General features: G+C 51.7%; 1 protein-coding gene across 2 annotated transcripts; it reads right to left on the bottom strand.

The window, feature by feature from the left end:
- GATA2 (GATA binding protein 2) lies at positions 1-18,184 on the bottom strand. 2 transcript variants are annotated; one of them, XM_077786120.1, is made up of 6 exons: positions 18,146-18,184; positions 10,626-11,113; positions 9,331-9,930; positions 6,574-6,719; positions 3,508-3,633; positions 1-2,678 (listed from the first exon to the last, which is right to left on the bottom strand). In XM_077786120.1, the coding sequence occupies exons 2-6, from the start codon at positions 10,852-10,854 to the stop codon at positions 2,379-2,381; spliced, it is 1,401 nt and encodes a 466-aa protein (XP_077642246.1). In that variant the 5' UTR covers positions 10,855-11,113; positions 18,146-18,184; the 3' UTR covers positions 1-2,378. The 2 variants fall into 2 exon arrangements, with proteins under 2 accessions (XP_077642246.1, XP_021389902.1); XM_021534227.3 differs by lacking the exon at positions 18,146-18,184 and adding an exon at positions 11,669-11,909.
- Between the last annotated feature and the right edge of the window lie 5,706 nt (positions 18,185-23,890).

Raw genomic sequence — 23,890 nt, 5'->3', positions numbered from 1 at the left:
GTTTCACAAAAAAGGTATTTATTATTCTTAGCAATATTCACCTTGAAGGAATATGAGGAAAGCATACACTTTTTACAGACAATATATAAACATGTTGTACATAATTAACAATAATTTAGTTCACTAATCCAAAAATAAGCAAAATAAAAATTAAAAATAAAAACAGAAAATACTGAAGATTTTTTTTTTATGCTGATACAAGTACAAAATAATTTAAATCTCAACTGCTGTTGTTTATGCTGCAGTGACTGACAATATATTGCACTTTGTCAACTGTATCAGTAATCCCTGTCTTTCACCCACACCCCTTCCCCTCTGCCCAAATCCTACAGAAATTTTGAGTTGGGTACAAATAATATACAACTGTACCATTCTGAAAGGTAAAAAGTAAAAAGGACCTAATTTTTTACCTCAGTAGATTAAAAATTCTTATGATTTCTCCCAACCAATTTAGTTTCCCATTTATTTCCACTTCTTTACAAAGTGCACCTATATGCCTACGCAGACCAAAAAAAAAGAGGAAAGCAGGATTTTCATGGCTGCTTGGTTCTTAATTATAAAATACTACATTTTAGTAGGCTTAAAAATTACAGGCTTAAAAAAATTTACATACATCCTTTTTTTGTTTCATTCTGGTTTTTTCTTTAAAGCAGGACTTTTGCAGTAAAGATACAATTTGGCTTGATCAAAAAAAAAAAAAAAACTAAACAGGAAAACCCAACAACAAAATAGTTAAAATTTAAAAAAATAAAATAAAAAGCTTTTCACAGAGTTAAGCTTACGTGGTTTACATTATCAAACCCCTCTGTTCATTGGGGCATTTTTATCAGAAGTATACCTAAATATGTACACTGTATGTTATACTGGAGCTTGTGTTCACGAGAGGCATCAGATCATAACAATCAATAAAATACACTTCACATTGGCAATAGCTTTGTTTTCGGTCATTTACGTACAATATGGTTTCATAATGGGAGATTTAATTTTTTTTTTCTTTTCTTTTTTTCCATATAAAATCTGCTACGGAAAACAGATGTTCCCCTTAGAACGATGCTTTCCCCCAGCTGTATCTCTGTGTCTGGGACTTGATGGATGTGTGAAGCTCAAACTGATTGTCTCTCTTTTTCCCCTCTCCAGTGATCTCAGCCTCATTCCTGCCCTTCCTCCCGGTGGAGCCCACGGGGGTGAGTGCCACCCATGGGTGGGTGCCACGGGCTGGCTGCATGTGGATGTGGTGGCCACACTGCCCAAAGTTTACCCAAGCAGCTAATCTGCATTTTTAAGCGACAGCTGCCAACACAACAGAACAAAATGCTTCAACCTCCAAAGCCTGTGAGCAGGATGTTTTTTGTGCCCCATTATAGTTTTGGCTGTGCTAGAACTTATACAGGCATTTACCAAAATTGTGTTGCAGCTATCACCCCTTGCTAGTGCAGGATTGCTTTCCCCAGAGTTTTTTCCCAACAGTTTGTCTGACCTAGGTTGTCTGGTTTGAGAAACAATAGGGTAGTTGGGAGAGGGGCTCTTTTTTAAAATAAATCTTTCATGTTAGGGAGAAGAATGAAGGAATTGTGTCAAAATAATCACCATCGTGGGTATATTAAAATCCCATATTACGGCTACATTTTTGCTTTGTTCCTCGCCCTCGTAATCTTTTCCCCCTTCCTAGTAACTTTGGTATGGAAGATAGATGGAGCTAATCCAAGAGGGCTGATGAGTACATTTCTCCTCTCCTTGTTTTGAAGGCAGCTTTTCTTACAGGGTAGCCAATGCAAATGACAGCACAAAAACATGCAATCAGAGGGTTTGAGGCTTTTTGTGGAAAACAAAATAAATATGACTTTGTGTCTGATTTTAAAACTTATGGTTTAATAAAGATGCCCTTTTCTTTCTTTCTTTTTTTTTTTTTCTTTTCTTTTTTGGCTTTTTTTCTTCTTTTTTCCCCTATCCCAAATAAAGTCCGCAATAGAAATCCAGCATGTCTGGCTTCCAGTGAGCCAATTCCGTCCTGGGAGGCTGCTTATATCTCTTTACAATATTCACAGTAATAACAAAGAGAGAAAGGAAAACCAGTTCCAAGCCTTCTCTTTCAGCTTCTGCCATCTTTTGCTTCCTGCTGGACCATTAAGTATCGAACAGGTGAGTTCTTTTTTCTTATACCTGAGGGGGCAAAGTGCATTACAGGCACCACTACACATTTCTGCAGAAGACCCATCATTTTCGTTTTAGTCCAGCATTAAAAGTTAACCACATGGGAGCTAAGGTCTCCTTTTGCCATCCCTACATTCTCCTCTTGGCAGAACATTGTCTCACTGGGTGTCATCTTAGGCAAAGTCCCATGTTCTTAATATCTGGATGGGTCTCTTGGTCATCAGGTTTTATCCCATGGCTGTAACCATGCTGGATGGGTGTGGGTGTCCAAATGAGATGCTGGAAGATGGGTGGATGGGGGTAGGTGTTGGTAGGATGTGTCCAGAGTGGCTGAAAGGGGGCAAATGCCCCATGGGTGCCATGTGACTGGCAAGGGCAGCAGCGCTGAAGGGAGAAGACTTCTCCTGCATGCACTTGGACAGTTCCTCAAAACACTCAGAGCCTTTCTTGCTTTTCTTTGATTTGTTGGACATTTTCCTATTCCTGGTCTGAATTCCTTCCTTTTTCATGGTCAGAGGCCTGTTCACCTGCAAGAAATGAGAAAATCAGGCTCATGCAGACAAAATGACCTTATTGTGCAAAAATGAAAATATTTGGACAGCCCCCATGTGTTTTTCCTGGATGGAGACCTTTTTCTGGCCAACAAAAATGGTGTTTCTCTCTGCAGAACTTGTTTATATTGATTTGTTTAATAAAACCACACACACAAAAAACCCCCAGACATGAAAAACAAATTGAACTGAATTTGGCAGCTGATGACTCTCTTTCCCGTAGGCTTACCCTCAGTCCTCATTAATTTCCTAATAGAAGATCAAACTAGGAGGCACACGCTGACCCAAATTCAGTCCTGAGACATGAGCAATCCTGTACCAGTAACCTCCGTTACCTACAGTGTAAATAACGTTCCGGCGTATCAAGCGTTCCTGCTTAGAATTAATTTATTTTTTAAAACATTAAATAATACACCAAAGCCTTAGATACAATCTATTTTTTACAAGTCAAAATGAAGATGGCCCATCAGGATTAATTTTTGCACAGAGCCCATTCCAAACGGCCTCTGTTTCTGGAGGGAAAGGGCACACAAAACCCGCTCAGTTCAAACCGAGTGTGGCAGCTCTGTTTTGCCTGGTTTGCCCAAGCGTTAGAAGCCAAGCTAATACATTGTAATGTCACTGAACTTAGCATCACTATGCTGACAAAGAACGGCTGTCACTTCCCAGGGGAACCTTAGAGACGGGGCAGGAATAAAACAACAACCAAACCCCTGAAACCAATAAAAGCCTAGTGTACACCATGCAGTTAAGACATCAATCCACACTAGGCAAGCAGCGACACATGAGATGAGTAAATACTCACATTGTGCAATTTATAGTAGAGTCCACAGGCATTACAAACTGGGTCCCCGTTTGCATTACGTCGCCATAAGGTCGTGGTGGTTGTCTGACAGTTGGCACAACAAGTCCCTGCTCTCCTGGCCGCTGACTAACCAAAAGAAAAAGAAAATTAAAATGTATCACCAGGTGGAGGGAGATCATGAGAAAGGTCAAATTGGATTCTATTTATTTTGGGGAGAATTTGTTACCAAGATTTTACAGAGCATCAGGGCTGGAGGAAAGCTGCTGTCAATTTTAGGTTTTATTAACATTATGTTTTTGTTTAAATGCAAATATTCTCCTATGAAAACTTTCAAGCCCCATGTCACATTGTGTGCAACGGAAGTAAGGAAACAATCTCTGATTCCACAAACAAAAATTTTATAGAAAGGGGAAAAATTATCTTGGCTTTTTCACGTTTTCCCTTTTCAGAATTCTAGACTGCGTAATGAAAATGCATTTGCCTTTTTATTTTTCTTTAATGACGAATTTAGTCCTTGCCAATGTTGGGACTGGGTTTGAGAACAGGGAATCTTCAAGAATGCGATTTTTACCCCTACTCTGGCCCTTCAAAGGTGGACACAAAAGAAAATGAACCACATTACTTAGCTGGGTGCAGTATTTATCAGAGCCATCACTGACAATTCAGTTTGCATTTACAAGTGAAAGGGAGAAAACAAAACCGGCTCCAACTTTCTTTAAATATTTAGCAAACCAAATTTCATGCCTTGCAGCAATGATTCCGCTGACCCCAGTCTGCCGCCTCTGTCCCTACTTAGTTCCCTGGCTGACAAGCGCGCTCAAACAACAGTCTTAAAATTAAACAAAACCACCAAAAAATCCACCACCCTTTCATACAACTATTGTTCTGCTAAAATCAAGGTGAGGGGAAAGAAAAAAGCCCAAACATTCACCCACCTCCCAAAACAAGAACAGGAAAAGTAGAACTGCAGGCGCCCATGATTCCTGGACGGGCCCTTGTCTAGCAGACCCCGAGATAAAGCGTCCTTTGTGCATGGACAGTGACGTATAAAGTGTTATGGACAGACTAACTTCACCCCATATCTTGGGAAATTATTTTGTATAAGAAACCTTCAGCCCTGCCTCTAGAAGTGGTCCAAACACCAAGTCCATTTCGTGCTACTGAATTAGTGCTGAGGACTCAGTATTTTTTAAACTGGAGTTTACTTCCGAAAGCGTATCAATTGCGGTCGTTCCCCGGGGGCCTTGCTCCCTGGATATTTCTGCAATTAGCCATGGAGAGCCATGGGGTGAAGCCCAGCAAAGCTCACAGTAATGCACAGGACATGCCCACGAGCAGAGCCAGTGGCATTCCCAGAGAACTCGCTGTGCTTCCCTGCCCACCAGCCCCAGTGGGGAGCGGGTACAGCTCGGCCGCTCACCGAAGAGGAGCACAGGGCTCTGTTCTCACTTGCTTCTGATTTATGCCATGGGCCCCTGTAACTTTCCCAAAGCTGATGGACGGTTCAGCAGCTTTCGGCAAGAATCAGGCCCTCGGAGACTCATTTATTTCGGTGCCTTACTCGCCTGTGAGAACAGGCCAAAGGCAGAAAGAGGGGGTACCCCCTACTGCAAATGCACTCATGCAACCCAAACACAATTAATGCCAGACATCCAAATGCTGACATTATTAATACGATCACTTTGTTATTGCATGGCAGATGAACAAATTCCCAAAGATGGCCACCTCCTCTCCCCCACAAACAAGCAAACTACAGTGGAAAAAGGGGCAATAAACAAAGCTGTAAATCAATTAAAACTAAACATTTAAACAGCTAAACATTAAAACAAAACCTCTCTAGTGCTGCCCAGACCCTGCACAGTGAGCTAAGTATAACAGTCTCCTAACACACACTGGAAGGTGGAGACCTATGTTTGCATATTTGAGATGGCTTACTGATACTCAACTATGCTGCTTAACTCTATGGCCTGTCCCATTCAGTCTGGAAAGCACTTGAGCTTGAGAGACGATAATGTTACACTGTTGTCTTAACATTTTTCTATATGTCAGTCACTTTAGAAGGCAAGTCATTAAGAAGCTTACATAGCTGAAATTCTGACTCAGGACAGAAATCTTCTATATCCCATCCCAGTGTTAGAACAGTAATGCCAATTTTCTGCTCTCTAAACCTCATTGATATTTGCCCATGAATAGCTAGGAGACTTAGGCACCATAAATCACAAAGCTCCAAAAAATATATTTATTATTCTTAGCATTTTACGCATTATTTGCAGAGTAGAGTGTATTAGAAATTTCAAAACAGCAAGCATGACTGGCAAGGCTCGCCTATAGAAACTCTCTAAAGCTTTTAGAGTCAGGAAACAGATACACAAAGTTTCATTATCTTTAACGTACAGATATCCGGATAGGAAACTACTACCAGGAGCTTAGAAAGGACTTTTTTTTTTTTAATCAGTCAAATGAAAATACAAAGTATAGGTGACTCCATGGAAAAATAATGGGATTTTTTTTAACAGTAGGGGATTGTCTGGGGAGGGAACCAATATTAATATTGCCAGAGAATATAAGAGTGAAAATTACTTCATGGCTTTTATACAAATAATTTTTTTAGTAGGGAGCAGTAGCTTTGACTCATCTGATTTGTTTTGCTTTTCTGGAGCTGGAACTTTTTTTTAGTACACGGTGGAGGACATTCATGCTCATAAACCCTTTCGCTCCCAGTGCGTGCCCAAACCGTCCCGAGAGGCCAAGTAAATGAGGAATTAAATTAAAAGCTGTCATCTGAGGACAAACGGGGAGTGTCGGGGAGAAGGACACTCGATATCCCGCATGCATTGTGAGCGGCAGGGAGGCTGGGGCCGAGCGGGCTCGGTGGTCCTGCCGGGATGGGGGCGGAGGGAGATGTGCCCCGAGGCTCGGCAGTGACCTCGCCGTGACTGACCCCGGTACAGTACAGCTCGGCTCCACGCAGGGGCTGAGCAGGGATGAGGCATGACCAGCTCGTGCCTGTGTGTGGTCCCGTTGCCTTATTTATCCCCCAAACCCAGGAGAAATTAAGACACCTACCAGCCTTCGCTTGGGTTTAATGAGAGGTCGGTTTTGACCGTTCATTTTGTGGTAGAGCCCGCAGGCGTTGCACAGGTAATGCCCGGTGCCATCTCTTCTCCAGAGAGGGGTAGCAGTGGCTCCACAGTTCACGCACTCTCTGCCTTCTAAATGGAAACACGAAGAAAATAGATTCCTTTCTTTAAAAACAAATTCACAAAATCTTCTTGCATTACCTTTTAGGCATTTTTCAGAAGTCAAAACAGTGTGTTAATTCTGTTAATTAAGCACAACCAGACAGCAGTGACATCTACAGTACAGGCAGCGAGGAGCTCAGTGTTTCAAGAACTCCCAGGCTCCAGTGAGTATTTTATGTCATGATCAGGAATAGGCAGCACTCTCTGCAAAGTGAGAAAGAGTGACACTCTTATTGTGTCAGATGGAAGTTATCGTTTCAGCAAGAACTCCCTCAGTCTTCACCGGGCACCGCTCCCCTCCCAGATCTATTGCACTCCGGTGGTGAAATCCTGTGTTCCCCTGCCACAGAAACACCCGTGCACATGCACACAAACACACACACCTGCAAACACACAAGTTAAGGAGAGAGTCAGAGGAAGAGGTTTTCTAGAAATCAATCTAAGCAAAAAGACCTCAGGTTCTGCACTTTATTTTTTGTTGCAAATTCTAGAGGATGAGAAAGTAGAGCCAAGCAGACTGGGAATGGATACAAAATACCAGAGTCTCTGTTATGATTTTTGTCCTAAAGGCATAAAAACGCTGCTAATGCTGTTCTTTGAGAAAGTTCAGTTACACTGGACATTACTGTAAAAAACAGGCTTGAGTGCTTTCCTGTTTCTGTGATTTTTCAACAATCCAGTTTGGATTTGGTACGGAGCAGTTTACCTTCATTATTAGTTTTAGTACAATGTGGTAAACATGGCACTGTAGAATGGCTGCATTAAATAAAACACAACATGTAACTCCAATATATCTGTTTCTGCATCAGAAAGCTTCCTGCTAAAAGTTCATTTGACCTGGATGGTTTGAGGGCAGGTCTGCTTAATATAGAAATCTCTCTTAATACCGTTTATGCAAATCCTAGAGTATTTAACTGGAAAGGAAATTCTTTTTGCTAATAACTGAAGCAGGCCATGTTGAGTTCAGCGGGGCTCATGTCTGCTTTAATCTAGGGAGTGGGCAGCTTTCAAACAACACAGTCTAGAGTGAGAAATGAGGGGAGCTCTGCATTTGTAGCTCTTGTCCCTCCTAGGGCAGGAAGCTGCAGGAGTCGTCCTGTCGTGAGTCTTAGTTTTCCTACAAAAACACTGAGTGGTCACGAACTTTCCCCAGTTCCTTACACTGGGAGCTCCCTTACAGAGGGGAGGGGGGGAAAAAAAAGCAACTGAAAAGCAAAAGAAAAAAGATTCTTGTTTTCCCCATCTAAAAATCAGCAGCAGCTATGGGACAAAAATTTTTCAAAAAGCTACTCAGGATCCCTCCTGTCTTTAGAGACCTGGATCTTGAACCAGTTTCCGAACTCAAGAGGTTTGTGCTGCTCATTGCCTCTAGCTTCTCTTCTAGACACTAAAAATGTATACACATAGTAACAACCGCCTGAAAATAACAGCAGAGAAAGAATGTATTTTTCCCTTCCGAAGAATCATTTGAAACAGTACTGATGAGCTTGTAAAATAGCTGGTATTTTTGTTGCAAAACTCATAAGAGATCACATTTCTAAATTATTGTCTACTTAAATAAAAACATGTAGTGTATTCATAAGTGAGTATGTTCAATGGAACACATATGCAAATGCCTATAGGGCCATTTATTTTTAAAGGACTAAATTCAGCCCCAGTATATTGGAGCTAATTTCCTTCCATCGGTGAGAATATTAAACCAAGAAGGTCAGTAGAATTACATAAATGGTCATAATTTGTGTCTAGATGTATAACTACTGCGATTTCAAAGTGGGGTCAAAACTTTGTTCATTGCCTGATTTACAGATTTAGGACTGCAGTTTTAGAAGAAATGCAAGGAAGAGTAGTGAACATGGGAAAGGTCTGCAAGCAGTCGTTTGGAAGCAGAGATATATCTGATTCAGGGTTTTAAAAAAAGGGTGGGGGGAGTATTTTCTAGCTAAAGTTAGGCTGGAGTAAGTTAGTAGTGACTGGATACCTTAGTCTTTTGCACTGTTATGTAAACTATATTTGAATTTTTGCTCTTGTAAAATGCGAAGGGAAAAAGGCCCTTCGCGATCCGAAGGGGACAGGCCAGGGAAGTTTCGCTTTCATCTTGCGCTGGGGCTTTGGGTGGTGTTAATGGAGAGACGTGGAAATTACGGAGGGAGAAATACCTATCCCTGGAAAGTCCCCATGTGTCATCCATTGGGGTTTGCCTGACTTGAGGGAACAGGGTCGAGCCTGAGCCCCTCGGGAGCCTGAGGCCTGCTTTTCTCCGGTGAAAAGGGTTCGGGTTTCTTTCTCCGCTTATATAAATCCCTCTTTGTACAACGCGGGCTGCCGGCTCATACTGCCCCGGTGCCGTGCCCCGCGGCCCGTTCGAGCCTGTGGCCAGTGCCTGGGTGCATTGGCACCCCCAGGAGCCCAGTCCAAGCTCCGTCTCCTACTCTTAAAAACCCAGCAAAGCAGAACCAAGCAGTCACCTGTCCCCCTGTCCCCAGGAGGGCCAACACCAGCGCCCAGCCCTGCAGCAGCCCGCACGCTCACCCCAGCAGCCGGCGCAGCCGCCCGCACGAAGCGCCGGGAGCGCGGCACTTACCCGAGCAGGACCTGGCCTTGCTCCGCGGCTTGGGGGTGAAGCTGGACGCGGGACCCCCCAGGAAGCTGCCCGGGTGGAAGAGGCTGCTGCTGTAGTCGTGGGCTGCCGGCACGTAGGAGGGGTAGGTGGGGATGGGATGGTGGGTAGAGGGCTGGGCCCCCATGCTGGTGAGGCTGCTTCTGAGCGGGCTGGCGCTCTCCATCTTCATCCCCTCCGACAGCGACACTTGGTACTTGATGCTGTCTTTGTCCTCCTGCCGAGCCCCGGCGGAGGAAGAAGGGGAGGCGGCGCTGGTGGAGTTGGGGTCGGGGGACACTTCCTTGGGAGGGGTCGGGGGGAAGCCGAAGAGGTGGGAGCCGGAGTGCGAGGCCGGGGTGAGCGAAGACACGGAGGCGGTGCTGGAGGTGCTGCTGCCCGGGTACACCGAGATGGCCCCAGGCGCTCCGGCCGCCGAGGGGTGAAGGGGTGTCTTAGTGAATGGGCTGACGGTCCAGGGGTTGTGGTGATGGGCAGACAGTGCCGCCTTGCTGCTGTCCAGCCAAGGGATCCCGGGGCTGTGGATAAGATGAGGCCGGCACATTTGACTCCCGGTCAGGCGGGCTGTAGAAACACAAGAGCGTTTGGGGTCAGCGTGGGGCGGCTCAGCCCGGAGTGGCTGGGGAAGACCCCAGCTCCCCGTGGCTGGGCAGCTCCTCGGTCTGCGGGCAGCCGGAGGACAGGCGTCCACGGGAGAGACTTCACAACCCGGGGAAGAGCAGCGGGTTGGTGCAGCAGCCCCTTCTCCCTGTCCCATGTAAGGGAGATACCAGCCAGCCCGGCCAGAAGGAGCAAGGGGAGCAGGGGACTCAGGCAACCCCTTTCCTCCCACCCCATTCCTGGGAAAATGCAGTAAGCCCCATTCTGCTCTATCTTTCTGAACCGCCGTAATGCTCTCTCTTCAGCTCCTAAAAACACCCCCAAATAAAATCCTTCGCCGGTTTGAATCGGTTTGGATTTTGCATCCGGGAAGTAGCCGTGTCTGAGAAGTTTTAGCCCGTGCGCACACTGTTTCCCCTTCCTCTCTCACCTCCCCCCGTTTCTTTCCCTCCCCTCCGCTAGCCCTTGGTTATCCCTTGGGTTAAAATCCACCCGTGCCTGCCTGTCTATCCTGTTTTCGATCTCCTTTTCCCCGGCTCCGACACACCGAAGCGGCCGCGAGTGAAACTTCTCAGCCCCGCGCAGGACACCCGCGGCTCGCACGGAGGGGCCCGGAGCGCTGCCGAGACGGCGGGGAAGGGGCCGGGGTGCTGATTTACCGTGTGCCTGGCTGTAGGAGACCCTGGCCCGGGCATGGGCGGAATTGGCGTAGTAAGGGTTGCCCTGGGAGTCCAGGTGGTTGAAGAAGACGTCGACTTCATCCGGAGGTAGGAGCTGCGCTGGTTCCATGTAGTTGTGAGCCAGCCCGGGGTGGTGGCTGTCGGGGTGCTGCCCATTGAGCACGGCGTGGTGGGCCATCCAGCGAGGCTGATCCGTGGCCACCTCCATGGCCTTGGGCCTCCCCTTTCACCCACCCCCAGGCCAGGAGCGAGCGGCGCTCGGTGGGGGCGGGGAGTGCTGCTCGGGAGGTCTCTTTTGACGCTGCCTGGTGGGCTTTAAGAGATTGGGGTGGCTTCTCTTAGAAAGAAAAACGCCGGGTGACTGGAGCGCACCCTCTGAGGAGTAGGAGAGGACCCCTGAAGTCAGCGTGTCCCTCCGTCAACAGGCGGGGAGCGGAGGCAGGTCCGGGGGAGCGCCAGGGCAGCACCTGTAGGGAGAGACAGGAGGGTTTAGCAGCTCGGCAGCCGTGGGTGCGCTGCTCGCCGGGCCGGCTCCCGGCCGGCTTCTTTTCCCAGAGGTACATGGAAGGGGAGGGGGAAGCAGAGCCCCTCCTCCCTTCCAAAAATATCCTGTCCCCAAAACTCCTTGTCTTGCTCTCTCCCTGCTCATTGCCCCACAAAATAAACAAGAGATCAATTTCAAACTATTAACTTAAAAAAAGGAAAAAAAAAATAAAAAAGGAAAAAAGAGGAAAAAAAAAAAAAGGAAAAATCGGGGGAAAAGGAAATAGTTTCGTTCTCCCCCCCCTTGCTAGAAACGTCAATAGGAGTTTTTCCAGCTGGCTTCAAAAGCGGGGTAAAAAAGGAAGAACGGCAGAACTAATATAGCGTAGTTCTAGCAAGAACTCCAACTGACACAAAAGGAAAAGGAGGGGGAGAAATAGGGAGGGGGTAGAGAAGAAGAGTGGAGAGAAGGGTGTTTAGAGAAAGCAGCGAGTGCGCCCTGGCAGAGGCGCGGCGACCCCCCCGCGCCCCACACTTACCCGGCGCGGGTGGCGATGAATGCCGGCGTGCAGGATGCGACTGCAGCGAAGTGGGGGAGAACGGAGGGGGAATAAAAAAAGCGAAGAGGGAGAGGAGGGGGGAAAGGCAGAGCGAGCGCGGGAAGAGCAGAGGAGGTTGGATGGAGAGTGTTACTCAGATGGCAAAGCCGCTGCTCTGGCCGACTCGGTCCCATCCCCGCGCATCCTATATGAGCGCTGGCGCCAGCTGGCCGCGGCGCCGCAGACGGGCCGGGGTGCGCAGGGCCGGCGGCCGGGCCAGCCAATCCCGCCGCCCCACACCGCCCCCAGCCGCACCCCCGGCCCCAAACGGAGCCGGCCGGGGGGGGGGGGGAGCGCGGCAGACCCCCTCCTCCGCCCCTCTGCCCCTGCTCGCAGCATCTCGCCCGGCAGCGCCGTGGGGGCTTTCCCCGCCCGGGCGCTGCACGCCCCTGCGGGGCGGGGACGGCCAAGCAGAGGGGGTCCCGCCGGGGACTGCGGGGATGCGGAGTGGGAGAGGGGGGTGCCGGGCGAAGATGGAGTGCGGGAAGGGCTCGGCGATGGGGCCGACTCGGCCGGGTGCTGCCCCGCCGCTGAGCCGTGACTTTCAGCGCCGCCGCCGGGATGCCCGGGGCTGGAAATCGGCACCGGGGAGATAAATATGCTAAAATCCCTTAAATCAGGCACAGCAGCGCGCAGCCGGGAGCGGGACAAACCTCAGCCCAGTCACATTAGTTAGAAATAACTGACTGGATCGGGAAAAAATAATTAAAAACAAATAATTGCGAGGCTCCGCGCCCACCACAGAGACCGACGGGACGAGCAGGGCCCGGGCAGCGGGGCCGCGCCGAGCCGGCTGCAGGGCAGGGACGGACCCTGCCCCCTCCCCGGCCCGTAGTGCTCGGCCGGACCCGGGCACGGGGTTGGCTGGCAGCCCTGGGCCCGGGCAGCCGAGCCGAGCCGAGCCGGGCCGGGACACAAGGACCCTGGGACAGAGTATAGCCTCCCCGGTGGGGCTGCGACATTGTCAATACTTTTTTTTATTTTTTCCCAATCTCACACTTTTTTCTTACAATAATTAATTACAAAAACTTAACATCACAGTTCAATATTTGCAATTACTCCTGTGCTTTGGGGCGGGGAGCGGAGGTGCATTCCGAATCAACAGGCGTTTTCTGCGGAGTTTGTGGTGCAGCTCAGCGGCAGCAGCCGGGGCGCCGGTCCGGCTTCGCCACCCGCGAAGGTGCGGATAAACCGGTCCGCCTTTGGGGCAGAAAATAATAATAATGGGAAAGGCACAAACAACTGCCCGGAGCGCGGCCGGGCGCAGCTGCGTGTCCCGTTTCCCAGGCGCTCCTGCCCCGTTCCTCACCCGCTGCTTTCGGGGAAAAAGGGAAACGCCGATCGCAATCCTTCAGCCCTCCTAGCCGGGCGCGGAGAGGACACGGTCCCTGCCCGGGGACCGGGGCGGGGGCGGCGGGGAGCAGCCCCTCCGCTCGCCGGGCAGCGGCCGCGGCTCCAGCCCGACGGCGCGGCCGGGGCAGGGGCGCGGGAGCGGTCGGGGCCGTGCGGGCTTGAGCCGAGCTCCACCGGGGGCTGCGGGCGGGGGCAGCGGGGCGGCCCCGAGGATGCCGCTGCTGCTGCTGCCCCCGGAGCCGCCCCCGCGGCGGGCAGCGCTGGGGGTTGGGAGCTGGAGCCGGCCTCCCCCGGCCCGACCGCCCCAGTCACTACGACGCCGGGGCTCTGACGTCACCCGTCACTGCCAAATTCGCCAGGAAATGAACTTTTAAAAAATAATAACAATAATAATAATAGTGACAATAATAATAATAATAAAACTCCTTTTCCTCGCTGCGGAGCGCGTCTGGTCGGAGCGACGTGGGGCTCCCTCTCTTACTATTCTCCCCCCCACCACTCGTTGTCCCCCTGTAACCTTCCCCCGGGGGACCCTCAATGCAGCCCCCCGGGGGAACCCCACAGCGCAGCCCGGGGGAACGGGGGCCATACTGAGGGACCTAAAGGTTGGTACAGGGAGAGGAGATTATGCTTCCCCCCCCTCCCCCTCCGCAGGCTCTCCTCTGACGCCTCCTCCACCCAAAGCCCGGGTGTCCCGCTCCTCCCGGCCCCCTGACCTCGGGGCTGCGCGGTGGCGCCGGGACCGCGGCGCCCCTCGCCCCCTCCTGCCGCTGCGGGGGGGTCGCAAGCGGTGGGGCCGGGCAGCAGCTCCTCCGGCGGCTGCCGGGCGCGGAAGGGGCGGTGGAGCCGGGCCGGGCTTCTCCCGGGACGGGCTGGTTGGCCCGGGCAGGCCGGGGACGGGCGCTGGGCCGGGCTTGGTGGGAGAGGGGCCGGGGTTCGGGAGGGCAAATGAGCCCCGCGTTGCGGAGCGTGCCCGGGAGCCTCAGTCCTGTGGTGACCGGGAGGAAAGGGAAACAAAGCAAAAATATTTCAAAAAATAAAAAAGGGAAAGTTAAAAGTCAGAGAGAAAACCAAGCGGGATTTCCAGGAATCCGCCTTCTCCCTTCGAAGCGATTTTCTTTCTACATGCACCAAAATCACCCAAGTATCACCCGAAAATGGATTTTTTTAATGTTTTGAAAGAATGGTGACTGTAAAATAAACACGGGCCTTTGCAAGTAGATCCCCTCGGCGCCTCGTTCTACCCAGCGCCGGGGCCGGGGTGCGCCGTGCCCGTGGAGTCCCGGCCGGTGGAGCAGGGCGGCGGTCAGCCGGGATCACCCGGGCCTCGCTGCCTCCCGTTCCCGACCGCCAGCGAAATCCAGCTCCTCGCTACATACTTATTAATTAATTTGGATGTTTTAATTACTGCCCTCCTGCCATCAGCACGGGGACGCGATTTTGGGGGTTTTTGGTGGGGGGGGGGGAATGGGGTGGGCTGTTTGTTTTAGGCAGGTGATAAAATCGCAGTTAACGAGCTGATAATTCGTTCGTGTTTGTTTTAAAAGACAAATTGTAAAGATTAATCAGGCGGCTTGATTTATGGCGAGGCAGACCCCGGCGCTGCCCGGCCAGGGCTCCCTGAAGCCCCCGTCTCGGGTTACCCGAGGCCCGGCAGGCGAAGGAAAACAAAAGGGGCGAGCGGGTGGCGGCGGCGGCTCCGGCCGCGCCGCCTCGGGACCGGCTTCCCCGGCGCCCGCCCCACCTCCGGCCCGGGGGTCCGGCTACCAACTCCCCGCCGCCGGGTGCTCTCCTCCGGCGGCCGGCGCCTCTCCTCGCACCCACCTCCCGCCTTCTGCAACCCCTCCCATTAAATCCCTTTGTAAAATAAATGACCCCTCCAGCAGGGATGAAAGATTTCTGCCGAGAGACCGGCTAAGCTGGAGACTTCCTAACCGGCCGGCTCGCAGTATGTTGGTTTATTTTCTTCTATTTTATTCAATTTGATTTTTTTTTTTTTTTGATTCCCGACATGTCCCGTCCCCGCTGCCTGGTTCTGGCGAACCTGGTGCTGGTTCTGGTCTCGGCCGCTCAACGCCCCGGCGGCACGGCTGAGGTTTTTAATTGAATTAATGCACCCACCGGGAGCAGCAGCGAACTGCGCTGGCTGCTGGAGGCGAGCGGCTTAGCTCCGCTCCGCAGCCCGCCGCTCACACGGCTGGTTAAGCAGCTCTTCCCTCAATTTTCTGCCAAAGCTTCCCCGGAGAGGGTCCGGCCGGGCCCCACTCACCCCGCGCCTGCCAACCCCCTTTTACCTTCTTTCTCCGGGCACTACGGGCTTCGTTTTATTACCTTTATTTTTATTATTATTATTGCTGTTGCAATTTATTTTTCTCTTTTAATAAGGGACCTTTCCCAGATCTGGAAGCACAACTGGTTATTTTGATTTGATTGACAAGTGATGTCATATCATTAAGGGAGGGGGGGAGACGACAACATGTTTTAGCAACAGTTAGTAGTGCCATGTGATAGAGTTGACACCTATTCTTGGGCAGAGGAGAAAGCAGAAAACAAATAAGCCGGCGCCGCACACGGACCATTTATTTACATGTCCTCAGAGGGGATTCTTCCTCTTTTTATCCAGCCCTTCATTGTGGGTATTTGGATCTGGGGAAAACTGTACCTGAGGAGAACCCGCAGACCCAGGGCACGTTCTTGCAGACACCCCTTTCCTGGGGAGCCCCCGGCTGCCCCCAGGGCCACACTGTCCGGTGAACGGAGACCGGGGGCCGAGACCTCCCGTACAGCGCTGCCCGCTGCCTCCCCGAGGTGCAACCCACAGACGCAAGCAGGGAGGGCAGGAAAACTCCGTGAAAAGAAAGAAGAAGAGGGAGAGAAGTGCTCGGTGCTTAGCACCGCACGGGGCAGCGGCGCTCCCGGTGCCGGTGGGCGATGCGAGAACCCCGGGCGAGCAGGGGAAGGCGGCTGCTCGCCCGCGGGGAGGGGGCTGGGAGGGCCAGCGGTGGGCGTCCCGCCCCTGCTGCCCCCCGGGCTGGGGAGCGGCCGGCCCTGCCAGCGGCTCCCGCCCGCCCGCAGGCAGGAGCCCCGGGCAGCCGGTCCCTGCCAGCAGCCCCCCCACCTGGATCGGGTATATTTCCTTGGATTTGTTTGGAGGCGAGAAAGTTCTTGCTTTCTGCCTTTGAAAAAAAAACAAAAACAAAACAAAACAAAAAACCAAACAAAACCAAAAAAAACAAAAAAACCAATCAAGTCGGTGTTTTGGTCTTGTCTCTGCTTTGCTTTTCTTCTCCCCCGTCCTGCATTAGCAGCTCGTATTAATGGCTCCTGATAGGGTTATAAAGTGACACAGTTACCTCGTAACCACAAGACCCTTACTTAAACTGCATTAAGGAAAAACAAAACCAAAACCAAACAAACAAAAACAAAAAAGCGCTAGAGATACGACTAGGGGAATCAATCACGGAATTTTTTTTTTTTTTTTGCCTGTTTTTGTAAATACGCTCTCCCCCATCCCGCAGAGGATTTCTACGGGGTTGTACCCCACCGTGGGAACCCTCGGTCCCAGTCTCGCTCCCGCACACGCCTTCACCTGCGCTTTGTCCGCAATTTGCCTGGTGCCCGCAGCCCCCCGGCTCTCTAGGCTGCAAAATAAAAGGGGAGGAAAAGCCTCAAGCAGACCCCAACCTGCCCACAAAACCGCCTTTTGTGTGAGTTCGCGAAGAGAAATACATGCGTGGGGAAGGGGGAGGTTACACACGCGCAGCTTTGTCCAGAAAAAGGTATAATTTTCTTTTTCAGGCGCTGCCAGGAAAGATTTCGTTTGCAGGATCTCTCTTTAATTTTATATTTTTGGGTATTTTTGGTTGGGTTTTTTTTTTTTCCTTTCAAGGTTATTTCAGAAGGAGCCGTTGTAGGAGAGAGGAACGAGGCCGACCCCGCAGGTTTGATTTGTTTCTCCACAGGCAAAACTTTGGTGAGGAGAGACCGACCCGGCACGGTGAACGGGACTCGACTCATGCCGGGCACCGGCGGTGCCCCGCGGCCGCCTGCCCCGAGCCGTGGGGCTGAGCCGGGCCGGAGCTTAGACTTCCGAGGAAAAAATAATTGCGTTTAATAAAGATGCTCCGTGCGCCGGGGAAGAACAATCCCCGCGACCGAAATTCGCACTCCCTTAGTGAAATCGCTTTTCTTATTGAAATCGCATCAAAACCAGGCAGGCTTCGCTCCTGGACGCTTCTCTTTTTTTATATTTTTTTTTCTTGCCTTCCAGCCTGAGCACCCCAAAGCAAAAGGAGGATAAAGAGGGGAACTCTGTACATACAAAAACAGGAAAAAAAAAAAGGCGAAGGGGTGAAAGAGTCGGCGGAGAGGAGCGGCCGTGCCCCGATGTGCCTGGGTAATTTTAAATCATGCAAAGCCCCGTAAAGCTGCCGCACGGGACTGGGACGGGAGGACTCCCCGGCAGGCAGGTGCAGAGAGAGCGGGGCCGGGCCCTGCCGGCTCTCGGGGCAGAACAAACCCTCGCATCTTTTTTTTTTTTTTTCTTTTTTTTTTCCTAATGCCCAAATCTGCCAACAAAGGGAGAGAGAAGATAGGATGTAGCTGCGGGGAGGGGACGCAGGGCTCTCTGCACACCCTGTCTCCGGGAAATCTCTGCCTGGCCGCCCTGGGTGAAATGCAACTTTCCAAGATGGAGATTTAAATAATCACCCCAGTGACAATGGGAAAGAAAAAAAAAAAATCAAAACAACCAACCACGGCCCGGAGGCTCCGCTCCCCGCGGGGTGCGATGCGGGGAGAGCCCCGCCGCCGGGCAGAGCCGGGGGAGCCCCGCGGTGCCCCCGGGCAGACGGGCGCTGCACCGGGCTCCGCCCGGCCGGCTGGGAGGCGGCAGCCCGGGAGGTCCGGCCGTACTGGGGACATTTTTTCGTTCTTTACAAACCCTGCCAGATTTGTCCCTGGGGAAAACTGCCCCAAGACAAGCGCTCCCGCAACGGGACCCGCACCTCGGCACTGGCAGGGCCGCCCCCGGGCCGCGCAAACCGCGCTGCCGCGGCCCCTTACCTTGCCTCTCGCCTATCCTCGTTTTTCTTTCAGTTCTCGGCACGGTGCATGGGAAGCGTCAGCTCTGCTCCTCGCGGGGCCGCTCCGCGGGCTGGGGAGGGGTTCGGCCCCGGAGCCTCCCCGCCTGCCCGCGACGGGAGCGGCGGCTCTGCCGCGGGCGGAGGGTGCGCGCAGCCCGGCGGAGGGGCTGCCGCCGCGCACGCTGCTGAAAACTGGCAGCAGTTCCGAGCTGAGCCCTTTTTTTTCCCTCCGTTCCCTCCTTCCCCCCTTCCCTTCCTCCCTCCTCCCTCCCTCTCCTTTCCTCTCTCCCTTCTTTCCCTCCCCTTCTCTCTCTCACTCTCCTGCATTCACGGATGGCACAGCGAGCCACTGTGTATTTATGTACATAATACGGCAGCTCGTCCCCTCCACTTCATTTGCATCATTACAATATCTGTACAAGCACATCACATTGTCTGTTGCTTGCACCTTTTGTTACGGTTGCTGTCACAGTCTACGCGACTTGACTTTCATATTTTAAATGAATTGATATTATACCAACAACACGCACTCACATCCCAGGCGCAGGGAAACCGGGCTCCGGCGCGGCGGGCGCCGCAGCCCCAGCCTCTCCCGAGCCTCTCGCTTCTTCCTCTGATCCCAGGGAAGGTGGGCTGGGGGGAGACGCTTCATAGGATCAATTATTCCTATAAATTATTCCTAGTTGTATTAATTTTCTTTCCCCTTCTAGTGAAGGAAAAGCTTTGGGAGTCCTGGATTTTTTTTTTTAATTCCATTGACCAGCCAGGTTTGTATAACCTCATGTTTCTTCTCACACCTTTCCCTTCCAAATCCAGCCTTTCGGGCTATGCACCTGCACGTAAGTGAGGCAGAAGAGAAGCTGGAAGAGGCACAAGCAGATTATTACGCGACGAGTCGTTGTTATAGCTAGGAAAAAGACGGTAAAATACGTATTTCGCAGAACACTAAGAAATCCAGGCAGAACGAATGTTTTCGGAAATGTTCGCGAGCCCCAGCCCTGCCTTGGCAGCCCTCACCTGCCGGGTTTTCCCCGCGGGTCCGTGTGTGTGTGCGGGGCTGGGGGCTCCCCGCTGCCTGCCGGGGCTGACGGGCGCCGGGGCCGCGGGGGCCGCGCCGAGGCGGCTCGGGGGGCGCGGCGCGATTCTCCAGAGGGGGGGACAGGCGGGACCCCCGCCCGAGGCTGCAGGAAAATCATATTAATACAGAAACAAAGGCCGGACCGTCCGGTGGGGGCCCTGCGGGTGGTGGGGTAACGAAATATGGTTCGGGAAGGGAAGGAGAAAAGTTTCGCGGGAGAGGAATTATCATCATAATGGAGGTAAAAATGTGAGCAGGGAAAAGAGGGGGGGGGGATCCTATTCTGCTGGCATTTTCTGTCTGTCTTTGTGATATGGTTCGGGGGAAAAAGGGTCCTTGATATGCGGCAGATAATTCTTATCAGCCTCACGCAGCCCATTTCCAAAGTAAGTGTTTTAATTACTCCTCCTGCATTACCCTTCATCCTCTGAGAGAAGATACATCACCAGATTTATGCAGGGGAAAAATACAAAAGAATGTGGTATTAAAATACATACATACATATATCCCCTCTTTTTTCCCTTGTGCCCAGGCAGAGGGAGACGCTGTCGGCAGCCGCGTCCTGGGATCGCCCGGCACGGAACGACTCCAAAACGAGGAACTGTCGCTCGGGAGGAAAAACTACGGGAAAAGTGGGGTTTGAAGGCTGCAGATTTTTCCCCAAGCGGGGTCACACGGGGATGTGCGAGCCGGGGCTCAGGGGGCTGAGACAGAGCAGTGCCCACCGGAGCCTCAGCGCGCTGTGCCTGCTCTCCAGCCGCGGTGTCCCGGGACAGCCGGGGCCACCCCTCCACGTGTCACCAGAGACATTGGGGGCCGGAGGAGCAGGGAGTCAGGATTTTCCCCTCATGCCCGCTGGAAGAGAAGGATGTTTTTCTTTCCTGTTAAGCTTTCGTACTAAAGATGTCATCTGAAAGTCTGGGAGGAAGGGGAGACCGTGCTCTCCTCTCTTTCACGGTAACAACCATATCATATTGAAAAATATGATAGACAGTAGGGGAAGACTTCCTCCCTTATTAAAAAAAAAAAAAAAAAAAAAGGAAAAAAAGGAAAAAAACCCAACCTTTTCAATATTGATTAAAAAAAAAAAAAAAAGAGGGAGAGAAATTTAAAAGAGAAGAAGCAGCACCAGCAGCAGGAGAATATAGGCTCAGCAGCTCTCCAGGTTAGCTTCCTTATTATTACTATCCAGGGGTAATTTTTCATCTCTGCTAGCTAATCTTTGTTCCTTGTGAAGATAATGAATAGCCCAATCCTTATCTCCTGGGCTCCTGGAGGCTGCTGGAGAATGGGGTTGAACAGGGTTGAAAATTGGTTCCAAAGTGCTGCTGAATAAATGGTGTTCCTTATCTCTCGCTTCCAGATTATCGGAACCCTTTCAAAACTCACACAACAAATACAGCCACCGCATCTAATGCATCATTTACCAGAGCAGATCTCCGCGTTTGATCGGCAGATAGGCAAAATCTATGTATTCCTTGCTTTACTTAGTATGCATGGATGCGGGGCTGATGTGCACGAGGGTTGCCCCCAGCCGGGCCTGGGACACCCCCGAGGCTCTTGGCACACGCGGGTCTGTGCTGTGGATTCCGTGGAGTGACAAGAGTGTCCCCTGCCCATCCCCGATCCAGGGGAGCAGGGTGGGACAGCAGCTCACCATGCAGGATGCTGCCACACAGCCGGCTTGGAAATTTGGGGTTGCTCTGCTGAGGTACTGGTGGATTTGCAGGGAAGGGAGAAGAGTTGTGAACATCATCCTGGGCACCTCAGGCACCTGCTCACACTCACACTCACACTCACACTCACACTCACGCTCACACTCACTCCTGCACCCACAGCCCCCTTCAGCTGCCTCCCTGGGCAGTCAGTGCTTCAGCAGTGATGAAGTGGGTGGCAGCACCTCTGTCCCCATGCAGAAAGCCACATCCAGGCTCAGCTGTGTCCCAGTCCTGTCCCAGCCCTCAGCAGTCTCAGGGTCCAGCTGGGTCAATTTAGTGAAAACTCCCAGTGCTCCCCCCAGCAGGGTCCCCCCAAACCCTGGCCATGGAGCCCTGCCAGTCCCTTGGGTCCTCCACAGGCTGGGCTGGGTGATCCCTCCACCTCCTAGCCACAGGCAGAGCAGAGCACCTGAGACAGCCCAAATTTGGGAAGCAATTAGTGATTCTGAGGGACAAAAATAAAAGAAAGGGAGTTATTTTCTCCTAGAGTTAGTGTGAAGTCTGTCCCTTCCAGCTCAGGACAGTATCAGATTTTTCTTCTTTTCTTTCTCTCTTCCTCTCTTTCTGTAATTCTCTCTTTATTTCTTGTTTCTTATTATTTTTTTTTTTTTTTCCTTTCTCTCCCAAAACCTATCTATATAACAGTAAATGCCTCCCAGTCTGGGTTTGCAGCCCCCAGCTCCAGAACAGGAGATCCCCCAACCCAGAACCAGGGACAAATGTTCCTTTGACTCACCCAACCCTTCTTTCCTCTGGCAGTACCTGAGCTTGTGCCCAAGAACCTGACAAGGAAACATTTTATTCTGCACCACTGCAGCACATGACATGTTGCTAGCACTGCCCTGGACCCCCAGGCAAGCGGGACAGCAAGATTCTGGCTTGGGGACAGGACACCCACAATCTCCTTCCAGCAAAGCTCATCTCGTCCCTGTCTACAAAGAGAGAGAAACTTTCATGGGATGTTGCAGGCAAGCAGCAGCCCCTGCCCGCGCTTGAAAGTTTTGCAAATGTTCAACTTGTACTAATTTTGTATGGCTGTATTCACAGTTGTTCTCTGTAAAAAATGGACCTGTGTTAGTTTATTAATAACCTAAACATTACGCATTAAAGACCTATGAGTGACACAAGATGACAAAAAGCTGTATTTTTCCAATATACACAAGCACACATTTAATAACCTTCTATTGCATCTCAGCTAGGCCTTCTCTCTGATGGTTCCCATGGCAACTGAGATAAAAAAGCAGCCATTTTCCATATCTCTATGAAAGTCTATTATATTGCAGGATTAGTTCATCTTCTGCTAAGGTCAAACACAAAGTCATACAACCTGAAATATTTAGAATCCATGTACATTCATTTTTTTATATGCCCTTTCATTTTCCACAAAAGACTGGGCTCCTCTGAGGTTTTATTCCCCAGAAAATGCTAAGCAAAGCAATAAAAAAATCATGATTAGCAGCTGATGAAAAGTTCAATTGTTTTTTTCTCTTTTTTTTTTTTCTCTCTCTCTCTCTTTTTTTTTTTCCCTTTAAAAAAAAAAAAAAATCCCACTATTGTTGAGCAGATAGTGCCTTCCCCATTTATCTCTATCAGCAGCCGTGATTGCAGCCGATACCTGCCGCCTAATTGGGCTGGGAGCGATTCGCAGGCGGACGGCGGCACCTTCTGGCAGCGGCGGGTGAGACGCGGCGGAGCCGGGGCACCGGGGCTCCGGGACCGGCACCGGGGCACCGGGACTGCCGGACCGGCACCGGGGCACCGGGGCTGCCGGACCGACACCGGGGCTGCGGGACCGGCACCGGGGCACCGGGACTGCCGGACCGGCACCGGGGCACCGGGGCTGCAGGACCGGCACCGGGGCACCGGGACTGCCGGACCGACACCGGGGCACCGGGACTGCCGGACCGACACCGGGGCTGCGGGACCGGCACCGGGGCACCGGGACTGCCGGACCGGCACCGGGGCACCGGGGCTGCCGGACCGACACCGGGGCACCGGGGCTGCCGGACCGGCACCGGGGCACCGGGGCTGCGGGACCGGCACCGGGGCACCAGGACTGCCGGACCGGCACCGGGACCCGCACCGGGGCTGCGGGACCGGCACCGGGGCTGCGGGGCACCGGGGCCGGCCCCGTTCAGTGCCCGCGGCCCGGCGGAGCCCGGCGGAGCCCGGCGGAGCCCGGCGGCTCCGGCTGCTCCTCACGGGGTACCCCCGGCACGGCCCCGCTCGATCGTGACAATTCATTGAAGCCCGCTGCGGGCTCCAACACTCCGCATCTGCTTCTTTCCGCGGGGATTGAACTTTTTTATTTAGTAGTGCAAGTAGGTTCCCAAAGCCTTCCACCCGCAAGTTTTAGCTATTGCAGGCTTGCAGGAAAAAAAGTAAAAAATAAAAAAATGTTATACACATCTGAGTGGCTCCTGTGAGCCCTGATCTCTTTGCGGGAAAGCAAAGTCACTTTTCTTTTTTTATGAAGGGGTTGGCAACGTAATTCAACCAGGTCTTGGTGACACTTCGAAACGCAATAAAATAAAACCTGGGCAGCCTCCAGACAGTTTGAGTGGTGACAAACATATTATCACCCATGCCATGAAGAACTACGGTTCACTCTTTTTCCAAGGTCACTCCTGAAAACCTGGGAAATCAGGGGAAGGAATTTGTGCATGTGGCCATTCATACTTGTGGCTTTGTTCACAGATACATGCTGCAATGTGACATTTATTCCAGCCTCCTTTAATGTGGAAAAATAGACACTCTGGAAATATGTGGAAACGGGGAGAAGCTCGAGAGTGGCAAAAGGACGGAAGAATTTTTTTTCCTTTTTTCCCCATCCCTCCATCCCCAGCAGGCCCCACAGGGGTGTCCCAGTGACCCCAGCCATGCTGTTGAGCAGCTCAGGAGGGGCCAGGTGGGGGGTTTAGCAGGGATG

The sequence above is a fragment of the Lonchura striata genome, chromosome 12 (genome assembly GCF_046129695.1).
Source record: "Lonchura striata isolate bLonStr1 chromosome 12, bLonStr1.mat, whole genome shotgun sequence".
Classification (NCBI taxonomy): Eukaryota; Metazoa; Chordata; class Aves; order Passeriformes; family Estrildidae; genus Lonchura; species Lonchura striata.
The sequence above is the reverse complement of the archived record's forward strand: the minus strand, read 5'-3'. Positions and strand labels throughout refer to the sequence as shown.

Bases quoted from the DNA above. Each gene is read 5' to 3' on its own strand.
- GATA2 (XM_077786120.1), bottom strand. From the start codon at position 10,854: ATGGAGGTGGCCACGGATCAGCCTCGCTGGATGGCCCACCACGCCGTG. The intron at 3,634-6,573 runs GTAGGTGTCTTA...TCTTTTGGTTAG, and splicing joins TTAAACCCAAGCGAAGGCTG to TCAGCGGCCAGGAGAGCAGG. The intron at 2,679-3,507 runs GTGAGTATTTAC...CATTTCTTGCAG, and splicing joins TCTACTATAAATTGCACAAT to GTGAACAGGCCTCTGACCAT.